Raw genomic sequence first — 12,213 nt, forward strand, 5'->3', positions numbered from 1 at the left:
AAATATCATAGTATTATTATTAGGTAATGTTTATTAAATCAAAAGATAATAAAGACACAAATATTCAATTTAACTAATCAAATTCAATTGAATACATAATACACTATACATCACTAAATACGCTGTTAACTGTCAATGTCAATCAGGCAAGTTGTCAGGAAATGTCAGATGGTATCAGTAAATTATTAATTTCCTTGTTTGTTCTTTCGAGTTTTTATATTAAATTTAATGCAATTAATCTCTCAAAAAGCTATGTCTTCATCTTAATTAATAGTGTTTCGTATCCTTTTGATTCATTACTACAATAACACCGATAATTCTATGGAAACCTGTTTGATATCACCAGATTGCGTCGCCATGTAGACTTTCGTAAATCGCAAGTTATTTCGCCGTATTTGGTGGGATATCGCCTCAATAACCAACCCACAGATATACCGACTGCTCTATTGTAGTACTCGTTTAGTGCAAATCTACTGGGAAGATAGTAAAAAACATGGTTGAACCAGAGAAGCCTTTTGCCTGTTCCATGCCGGACTGTGGCATGACGTTCACGAATGAAGACCATTTACACGTTCACACGAAGAAACACGATATGATGCTACAACTAGGTTCAGAGCAGAAGGCGGCTTTTGTTGGTAAGTTAACAAAATAACAATCAATACTTTACATACTACTTTTGTTATTTAAGTAGGTAGTTTGAATGTTTTGTAACTGCTGACAATACACGATTCCATTTAGAATTTCGTTTCGCTTTACAATGACGTCATGTAAACAATAAGACATGGAATTTAAAATTCTTCATATTAGAAATGGTTGGTTAATGATGTAAGTACTATCGGCAACAGTGTTAACTGCCATTGCTAGTCATGTTGTCTCGTTCTCTCGCAAACAATCACCATTTGATTAGAGCGAGAGCAAAAACGGAAATTGATAGTTAACAGCGTGGCCGTGTGTACATATTACCCATATTCACAAACATTACTATAAGGTCTCACAGTGCGCGTAGACACACAGGGTCCCAAAACCGATTCATATACAATAATTGAGTGGTGGAGTGAGACACACAAACCAATCGCAGAGCTCTTTTAAACGCTGGGCTTTCGACTTTGCATAGCATTGCTGCTTCACTTAAGCAAGCATCGTTTGTGAATACGGGCATTATTCTTAATATTGGAAGTCAGGGGTAGATTTTCTTTGTGAAGTTTTCTAACTATGAAAGTCATAATATAAAAATGAACCGCAAAATGTGTTGGTAAGGGCATAACTCAACAACGCCGGGACCAATTTTACCAATTCTTTTTTTAATGTTTTTTCAAGTCCAAGGATGGTTTTTACCGTGAGAAAAAATCGAATAATTTCCAGGAAAACACCAGGCGGAAAGCTAGTTATAAATATATGTAATTCTTCCAGCTGACCAGACTCCGACTCCGACCCGCTTCATCCGTAACTGTGAGGAGGTGGGCCTCTTCCAGGACTTGACGGTGAATCCCTTCGAGGAGGGCTTCAAACGCGCGATGGAGACTTACAAGTAAGTTCTTCATCATCATTTCAGACATAGGACGTCCACTTCTGAACATAGGCCTCAAAACGACAAACTGAACTGTGTTCGAAGTTTTCGAACGTGTATTTCCGCACTTGCGTCTAGTGGTGGACGTTATTTAACATAGATAGTTCTAAAACCTATCTATTTAGCTCCATAACGATCACTCGTTAACTAGCGTCAAAATATTTATCTATTTTCTACAATGCTTTATGCGACTAGTGATGGATAACTTGACAACAATCAGTAACCAAAAACATAAGCAACATTCTCAATGTAACATCAGAATTTCTTATGATGAAATATGACAAATGTATCTTATACTGTTGATAATTATCCGATAATTATCACGAAGCGTAATTATCTTGATAATTTCGAACCCTGAGGGAAACCCAGTAGGGATTAATGCTCCCAGCGCCTAATCAAACAGCAAATCTGTTCATAGTCTGCCAGCTCAGTGTTTTCTTAACTTTTTTAGTCCATGTATCCCTTATGAAATCAGGCACAATTTTAAGGACCCCTTTAATAAAAAAAAGCATGGCGTGCATAGCGATTACGAGACTTTTGGTGGCATTTATTTATAATTGTTGCTCCATAGATAAGGCTTTGGACCCCCACAATTGCTCACGGTCTCGTCCACCCACAAGGTGGACTGACGACCTCATAAAGGTAGCAGGAAGGCGCTGGATGCAGGCCACTACCAACCGTGATCGATGTGGAAGTCATTGTGGAAGCCTATGTTCAGCAGTGGACGTCCTGTGGCTGAAATGATGATGAATCAGTTAGAACAGTGTCTCTTAACCCGATGGACGTCTCACGCTTCGTTTTCCGGTACGCGGCCTCCACTCCAGAACCTTGCTCCCCCATCGGCCGTCAGTTCTGCGTACTATGTGCCCTGCCCATTGCCACTTCAGCTTGCTAATCCGTCGGGCTATATCAGCGACTTTAGTTCGTTTACGGATCTCCTCATTGCATGATGTATAAATAGAAAAAATATTCTTCCGCAGACACGGCAGCCTCCTGGAAAGTACTCCAACCTCGACATCCGACGACCTGCACACGCCGCAAATGGTGTTCCCCATGATTGACCCTGGAGACTCCACGTTGTACACCAGCAATAACCAGAGGAATATTACTATTAGCAGGTGGGATACTTACTTTTATTGATACTTTTTTTTGTTTTTTAAAAGATTATTAGTAATTAGTGGTGCGGGGCACATAGCTCGTAGAGCTGATGGCCGCTGGGGCAGGAAAGTTCTTGAGTGGCGACCACGAGCCGGAATCCGTAGCGTGGGCAGGCCTCCCACTAGGTGGACCGACGATCTGGTGAAGGTCGCGGGAGGTGCCTGGATGCGAGCGGCGCAGGACCGGTCTTTGTGGAAATCCTTGGGGAAGGCCTTTGTACAGCAGTGGACGTCTTTCGGCTGAAACGAACGAAAGATTAGTAATTTGTCATTACACAAATTACTAATAGTCCCGTTCGCCCCTCGTACTAAGCTAAATATGCTTGTATCAGTGAGCTCACCACAATAGTCGAGCGGCGGCGGGGACCGAACCCGCGTTCCCCGGATCACGAGTAGACAAGTCCGACCCCTTCACCGTTCGGCTATCGTGGCGTTCGGCTATAATGATATGCTTACTACTACTGACTACTTGTTACTTAAAGGGCAGGTATGTACCTACCATCCTAGATTGCATCTCACTTAATATCAGGTGTGATTGCAGTCAAATACCTGCTTTTTTCTGCATATCAGGACTAACATTCACTCTCGTGGTCCCCGATGTCGTAAAAGGCGATTGTAGGACAAATGCGTATTGTATTTTGACTTACAACTTTTGGTTTGCATGATGATACCTATCCTCAAGCATCCTCTTGTTTTTTTAATCAGGTTTTTATTCCTTGTATGTCAAAAAATCAAAATCAAAAATATTTATTCAGTTTAGACCACAAGTGGCACTTATGAACGTCAAAATAATATAGTAAATAATGAAAAAAAAAGAAAAGGTAGCCCTTATGGGGCTAGTAAATAATAAAAAAGAAAACGTAGCCCTTATGGGGCATGTCTTATTTTAACCCTCTTTATTACTATAAGGCCACACATGTTAAATTTGTGGTAGCAGTATATTTGCTAGAGCCCTATAAAGGGTTAGCAAGGAGAAGGTTAGCCCTTGAAAAAGTGTATCATAAAACCTGTTTCCGAGATAAAATTGTAACTACAAGTCTTGCATATTACATTACAGATCATCCAGCGACGAATCGGGCACAATCAAAGAGTATGAAACAACAACAATATCAAAATTGACTAACGAAGTCACCACCATCAGCAGGATCGTCAACAAGCATGACGTCATCGACAAGATACACGCCGATGACGTCATCAACAAAGATGATGTACGCCAGAAAGACGTGCACAACGAAACGTCAGTGTCATTCACGAATAATGTTATAAAGATACATAATAATATAGAAATTAGGAAAGACAATTTGATTAATGTAGAGACAGCAAAAGTTGTACCTAGTATAATGTATACAGATTCGGTTATAAAAGACTCCAATAATGTTACTACTAAAGACGTTTTACTAACTGATGGAGCAAAAAATGAACTTCCAAAAGTGCCCCCTATGATGAGTCAAAAATCTTTAGACTTCGTCGTAGATTGTCTCACCTCAGATCTGTGTAGAGATGAAATTAAAAAACCGGCGCCCAAGCCCAAAACGCGAAAAGTTACTAAACCAAAAAGTCCAGTTACACCAAAGACCGATTCAAAAGAAGACTATGAAGTGATTATTAAACTGCCCAATGGGAAACAAGTGAGAATGAAAGCCGTCGAAGAACTGAATCAAGATAAAGGGAAAAACATCGAAGATGACACGAAAGAGAAGTTAAAATTAGCAATTAATAACAAAGTATCGCAAAAACAACCGGTTATACAACGAATACCCAGCATCAATACTCAAATCCCAACCATCCTACCGATATCTACCGGTACTCTAATACCGGTAACTATAGTAACCAGTAACAACGCTCAGATACTTCAAAAAGTTCCGATAGCACCATTCAATCCTTTACAAAAACCGAATCAGGAGTTCAAAAAGACTGTCAAAAGAAAAAACGATAGGATATCCAGTGATGATGATAAAAATAAGCCGGTGGATGATGATGATGTGATTATAATTGATGAAGATGAAGCCCAGTCGAATAAAAGGTCGAGGGAAGATTTGAACAGTAGGGTAGCAGCTTCCAGACGGTATAGGTGAGTTTATCGTACTAATATTATACAGGGTGGTTTTTTTTATATACTTCATCAAACATAAAGGGTTGATTCTACTTGATTACTCAAATACAATAACTTGTCCTATAGCCTGACCAGGAACATAAAAACCCTCGCCATGTTGCGGAAAACTAATGGTACTAATTTCTTTTAATGGCAACAGTAACTGAAAACTTCATTGACATGTCACCTTGCATGTCAGTCTATTGCTGTCAAAGTGTAAACAAACTTTATTTTAAATGTGCGCAATTGGTTTTATGAATTAAATTGCTAAAATATTTTTATAGTCGTGAAAGAAAAGTGGTTCACAATGTGTTAAAGTATTTGTCGAAGAGAAATACTAAGGGTTCGGACAATATTTTCATTGAATAATGTTTCCGACAAAGGTTGTCAAATTGACTGACATGTTTATCGTATAGTACAGTCCACTATGAAAATTAGCTGTGGTTTGTTTCAACTACCTATTTTAAAAAATTTTGTCACTTTCTAAGTGTTGAATTTTATGGGATTGGGAAAGAAGTACCGAGTTTGAAGCGTTCATGAGCAGACATTGCAGTTGAATATTCAAGTTCTGAATTTGATTATTGATGAATAATAAAATAAATTCTACTAGCTCGATTGATGGTTTCATTTAATTTATTTAAATCAGGTTACCTATAATAATATTTTTTCGTTAATTTATGAAAATATCAAATTAGCACGTAATCCTGAATCCTGATACATAAGGTTAGCCTATTAATTTAACACAGGTACGACTGTACTCAGTGTTGCACTATCAAATGCAATTGACGCGCCTCTATGCCAGGGTTTTTATGTTCCTGGTCAGGCTATACATGACCATTATCAAATTTTTTTAAAAAACTTCCTCATACTAAATGACAAATATAATTTTGTATGCAAAAGTATTTTTGATATTTGAACTCCTTGAATGAAAAGTTGTTTTGTTTGATTAATGATCAAGTTTAAAAGTAATACGTACATTTTTGTGAGTTTGTGAGGAGATATGGATTTTCGTGACTTTTTCACGCAAAAACTACTGAACGGATTTTAACGAAATTATTACAGTATTAATTTTTATACAGCATAACAACATTTATAGGCTATAATTTATAACGATATTGAGTTAATTGGCCACATTAAAATGATAAATAGTGACAAGTAATTTGGTATTTTTGTTCTTACTCAATTTAACGCGTCCGAATTTTGTGAGGATGGATGTTGTTTCTTACTACTGAATTTCAATGATTATTTCTGATTATTCTTTCATATTACAGGGTTCGTTTAAGAGAGACCATGCGCAGGCAGGTGGCTGAAATCAACCAGCTGAAGGAAACCAACCAAAGACTCAGCGAGGAGAAGGCAGTGCTCCAGTTGCTCATCACTGAACATATGAAGCACTGTCCCAATGCTGACCACTTGAGTAAGTGTCGTCATCATCATCATCATCATCATCATCATCATCCTTAGGTCATTTAGTCTCCATTGCAGGAGCACGACTGTCCAACTTACCAGAGGCAAATGGAAGATCATGACTAATGGAGTAAGTGTCGTCATCATCATCATCATCATCATTAGGTCATTTAGTCTCCATTGCAGGTGCACGACTGTCCAACTTACCAGAGGCAAATGGAAGATCATGACTAATGGAGTAAGTGTCATAATCATCATCATCATCCTTAGGTCATTTAGTCTCCATTGCAGGAGCACTCCAACTTACCAGAGGCAAATGGAAGATCATGACTAATGGAGTAAGTGTCGTCATCATCATCTTCATCATTAGGTCATTTAGTGTCCATTGCAGGAGCACTCCAACTTACCAGAGGCAAATGGAAGATCATGACTAATGGAGTAAGTGTCGTCATCATCATCCTTAGGTCATTTAGTGTCCATTGCAGTCGTGCTCCTGCAATGGAGACTAAATGACCTAAGGATGAAGATGATGATGACGACACTTACTCCATTAGTCATGATCTTCCATTTGCCTCTGGTAAGTTGGACAGTCGTGCTCCTGCAATGGAGGCTAAATGACCTAAGGATGAAGATGATCATCATCTTTAGGTCATTTAGCCTCCATTGCAGGAGCACGACTGTTCAACTTACCAGAGGCAAATGGAAGATCATGACTAATGGAGTAAGTGTCATCATCATCATCTTCATCCTTAGGTCATTTAGTCTCCATTGCAGGAGCACTCCAACTTACCAGAGGCAAATGGAAGATCATGACTAATGGAGTAAGTGTCATCATCATCATCATCATCATCATCTTTAGGTCATTTAGCCTCCATTGCAGGAGCACGACTGTTCAACTTACCAGAGGCAAATGGAAGATCATGACTAATGGAGTAAGTGTCATCATCATCATCATCATCATCATCTTTAGGTCATTTAGCCTCCATTGCAGGAGCACGACTGTCCAACTTACCAGAGGCAAATGGAAGATCATGACTAATGGAGTAAGTGTCGTCATCATCATCTTCATCCTTAGGTCATTTAGTCTCCATTGCAGGAGCACGACTGTCCAACTTACCAGAGGCAAATGGAAGATCATGACTAATGGAGTAAGTGTCATCATCATCATCTTCATCCTTAGGTCATTTAGTCTCCATTGCAGGAGCACTCCAACTTACCAGAGGCAAATGGAAGATCATGACTAATGGAGTAAGTGTCATCATCATCATCATCATCATCCTTAGGTCATTTAGTCTCCATTGCAGGAGCACGACTGTCCAACTTACCAGAGGCAAATGGAAGATCATGACTAATGGAGTAAGTGTCGTCATCATCATCTTCATCCTTAGGTCATTTAGTCTCCATTGCAGGAGCACGACTGTCCAACTTACCAGAGGCAAATGGAAGATCATGACTAATGGAGTAAGTGTCATCATCATCATCTTCATCCTTAGGTCATTTAGTCTCCATTGCAGGAGCACTCCAACTTACCAGAGGCAAATGGAAGATCATGACTAATGGAGTAAGTGTCATCATCATCATCTTCATCCTTAGGTCATTTAGTCTCCATTGCAGGAGCACTCCAACTTACCAGAGGCAAATGGAAGATCATGACTAATGGAGTAAGTGTCGTCATCATCATCTTCATCATTAGGTCATTTAGTGTCCATTGCAGGAGCACGACTGTCCAACTTACCAGAGGCAAATGGAAGATCATGACTAATGGAGTAAGTGTCATCATCATCATAATCATTGGGTCATTTAGTGTCCATTGCAGGAGCACGACTGTCCAACTTACCAGAGGCAAATGGAAGATCATGACTAATGGAGTAAGTGTCATCATCATCATCATCCTTAGGTCATTTAGTCTCCATTGCAGGAGCACGACTGTCCAACTTACCAGAGGCAAATGGAAGATCATGACTAATGGAGTAAGTGTCGTCATCATCATCTTCATCCTTAGGTCATTTAGTGTCCATTGCAGGAGCACGACTGTCCAACTTACCAGAGGCAAATGGAAGATCATGACTAATGGAGTAAGTGTCGTCATCATCATCTTCATCCTTAGGTCATTTAGTGTCCATTGCAGGAGCACGACTGTCCAACTTACCAGAGGCAAATGGAAGATCATAACTACTGGAGTAAGTGTCATAATCATCATCATCATCATCATCATCCTTAGGTCATTTAGTGTCCATTGCAGGAGCACTCCAACTTACCAGAGGCAAATGGAAGATCATGACTAATGGAGTAAGTGTCATCATCATCATCTTCATCCTTAGGTCATTTAGTCTCCATTGCAGGAGCACGACTGTCCAACTTACCAGAGGCAAATGGAAGATCATGACTAATGGAGTAAGTGTCATCATCATCATCATCTTCATCCTTAGGTCATTTAGTCTCCATTGCAGGAGCACGACTGTCCAACTTACCAGAGGCAAATGGAAGATCATGACTACTGGAGTAAGTGTCGTCATCATCATCATCATCATCCTTAGGTCATTTAGTCTCCATTGCAGGACCACGACTCATCACTGAACATATGAAGCACTGTCCCAATGCTGACCACTTGACTAAGTGTCATCATCATCATCACCAGGTCATTTAGTGTTCATTGCAGGAGCACGACCTATCACTGAACATATGAAGCACTGTCCCAATGCTGACCACTTGACTAAGTGTCATCATCATCATCACCAGGTCATTTAGTGTTCATTGCAGGAGCACGACCCATCACTGAACATATGAAGCACTGTCCCAATGCTGACCACTTGACTAAGTGTCATCATCATCATCACCAGGTCATTTAGTGTTCATTGCAGGAGCACGACCCATCACTGAACATATGAAGCACTGTCCCAATGCTGACCACTTGACTAAGTGTCATCATCATCATCACCAGGTCATTTAGTGTTCATTGCAGGAGCACGACCCATCACTGAACATATGAAGCACTGTCCCAATGCTGACCACTTGACTAAGTGTCATCATCATCATCACCAGGTCATTTAGTGTTCATTGCAGGAGCACGACCCATCACTGAACATATGAAGCACTGTCCCAATGCTGACCACTTGACTAAGTGTCATCATCATCATCACCAGGTCATTTAGTGTTCATTGCAGGAGCACGACCCATCACTGAACATATGAAGCACTGTCCCAATGCTGACCACTTGACTAAGTGTCATCATCATCATCACCAGGTCATTTAGTGTTCATTGCAGGAGCACGACCCATCACTGAACATATGAAGCACTGTCCCAATGCTGACCACTTGACTAAGTGTCATCATCATCATCACCAGGTCATTTAGTGTTCATTGCAGGAGCACGACCCATCACTGAACATATGAAGCACTGTCCCAATGCTGACCACTTGACTAAGTGTCATCATCATCATCACCAGGTCATTTAGTGTTCATTGCAGGAGCACGACCCATCACTGAACATATGAAGCACTGTCCCAATGCTGACCACTTGACTAAGTGTCATCATCATCATCACCAGGTCATTTAGTGTTCATTGCAGGAGCACGACCCATCACTGAACATATGAAGCACTGTCCCAATGCTGACCACTTGACTAAGTGTCATCATCATCATCACCAGGTCATTTAGTGTTCATTGCAGGAGCACGACCCATCACTGAACATATGAAGCACTGTCCCAATGCTGACCACTTGACTAAGTGTCATCATCATCATCACCAGGTCATTTAGTGTCCATTGCAGAAGCACGACCTATCATTATACATTATGAAGCACTGTCCCAATGCTGACCACTTTAGTAAGTGTCATCATCATCATTAGAGGGCTTAGTGTGAGTTTATATGAACCGTCGTCACTAGCGAGCGCGTTTAAAATATACAGGGTGGAATTTTGTAATGCCACCTGGAGGGAAAGTACTCTTAATACTGTAGATAGAAAATTTTACTCAAAGAAAACATTCCATTATTTTTGAATAGAAATAGAACTGCATTCAAAGATTTCCAAAAATTTGCATGCCACACCCGGGAATCGAAGCAATTAAAATTTGTTAAAAATTACACCCTGTATTTTTATTGCATCGATCGTCAGGGTTAAGTTTATGGATGAAATCTCTCTAACAAAGTTGATAAATTAAATGAAAGGAAATCCATGAAATATTAAATTATTTTAATTATTTACAGAAAATTGTATGGTATGGTAGTGAATTTTCAAAAAAAAAACAAAAATCTTTGAATGCAGTTCTCTTTGTTTTCAAAAATAAAGAAATGTTTTCTTTCAGTAAAATTTTCTATTTACAGTATTAAGAGTACTTTCCCTCCAGGTGGCATTACAAAATTCCACCCTGTATAATATGAAGATTTTAGTTCTTGAAAGTTTCCGCTAGGGGCGCTGTACAATCCGTCATACATTTAATGTCACTTTTTTACCCAGTCGACATCGAACGCCCCCGGTCATTAGGTCATTTATGCCCGTTTTCACCATCAATCCTTAATTTTTAAGTGACCCCTATAGAAACATAACAGGAATTTTGTTTTCAAAGGGGTCACTTAAAAATTAGGGATTGTTGGTGAAAACGGGCATTAGTCTCCATTGCAGGAGCACGACTTATCATTATACATTACGAAGCACTGTCCCAAAGTTGACCACTTGAGTAAGTGTCGTCATCATTATAATCCGGGCCTTTTCAAGGCGAGAGTGAATAGGCACTTACAGGGCAGATATGTATCTTAGACTGCATCTCACTTAACACCAGGTGCGATTGCGGTCAAATAACTGCCTTATCTTGCATTAAAAAAAAATCGACCACTTCTGTGGTCTACTGGTTCAGATCCAGAAGTCCCGGGCTGGATTCCCAGTGGGGGCAGATATTTCTGTTCGGTTTGGCTGGTGGTAGGTCTTTTTTTTTTTTTTTTTTTTTCTCTTTATTTGGGCCAACAAACAGTTACATTGAGGGCTTATGTACTAAATCTTAATAATTTGAAAATTTTGTAACAATGCAACCAGCACCATTGTCCACAGATAGGATCTAAAGTAGTAAATTGCAGAGCTTCGACAAAATTAAACTATTACTTAATGTGTAAATGATGTTAGGGTTGCGGCAAAGTTTTGTTCTAAGTTCGCCTGGCTAGCTACCTAAGTCTGTGGCCATAACAAGGTAACGCTGCCAGCATCCATGGACTTCCCGCGACTTTCACCAGATCGTCGGTCCACCTAGTGAGAGGCCCGCCCACAGTACGTCCTCCGCTCGTGGTCGCCACTCGAGAACTTTTCTGCCCCAGCGGCCATCAGCTCTACGAGCTATGTGCTCGCTCACTGCTACTCGAGTAATTTTGCGAGCTATGTCGGTCAGAGGCAAAATTAAATACATAAATAAATATGTATTTCTGTCTTTTCAGGAACTACTCAAGAGAAACTCAGCACGCAGCCTCGGAGCTAGTATGTAAATATATTATTTATTATCTGTATATTATGGAAGAAATAGTTGATTTTAATTTTTTTAAAGACTGAAATGGTAGACCTTCTTTTCGCAGGTAATCGTAAAATACTTGCCATTCTGTTTTAAACTTGGATTCTTAAGAATAGAGGCGAAAATTTATTGACCTCGAGTTTAAAAAAGTTTATTTTTATCTAAGTTATTATATTAATTTAATTTATTAAAAATCACATACAGGGTGACAAAATTGAGATTCTTCTTGCACTGCCCATAAAGAAAAGAAAAATTGACGTGTAACTTTTTGCAAAAAATATGTATAATTGTCATTTATTTTTAAACACAAAATTAACAAAATACTCGGATTTTTAACAATTTAATTTTTGTTTAAACAAAAAAAATTCCAAACCACTTGAAATTAATTTGTTGATTAATTATATTTATTTATATTAAATCTAAGTTATTTCTCTCGAAAACAATTTTAACTAACAAATTTTTAAATTGGGCCTTTTTAAATAATTCAAAAAGTATTT

General features: G+C 39.2%; 1 protein-coding gene across 1 annotated transcript; it reads left to right on the forward strand.

The window, feature by feature from the left end:
- Nucleotides 1–164: 164 nt before the first annotated feature.
- On the forward strand, nucleotides 165–12,016 carry LOC135084736 (uncharacterized). The gene is made up of 6 exons (XM_063979475.1): nucleotides 165–635; nucleotides 1,411–1,528; nucleotides 2,548–2,685; nucleotides 3,782–4,795; nucleotides 6,088–6,233; nucleotides 11,646–12,016. Exons 1-6 carry the CDS (start codon nucleotides 494–496, stop codon nucleotides 11,684–11,686), a joined length of 1,599 nt encoding a protein of 532 aa, XP_063835545.1. The 5' UTR covers nucleotides 165–493; the 3' UTR covers nucleotides 11,687–12,016.
- Nucleotides 12,017–12,213: the final 197 nt, after the last annotated feature.

The sequence above is a fragment of the Ostrinia nubilalis genome, chromosome 27 (assembly GCF_963855985.1).
Source record: "Ostrinia nubilalis chromosome 27, ilOstNubi1.1, whole genome shotgun sequence".
Classification (NCBI taxonomy): domain Eukaryota; kingdom Metazoa; phylum Arthropoda; class Insecta; order Lepidoptera; family Crambidae; genus Ostrinia; species Ostrinia nubilalis.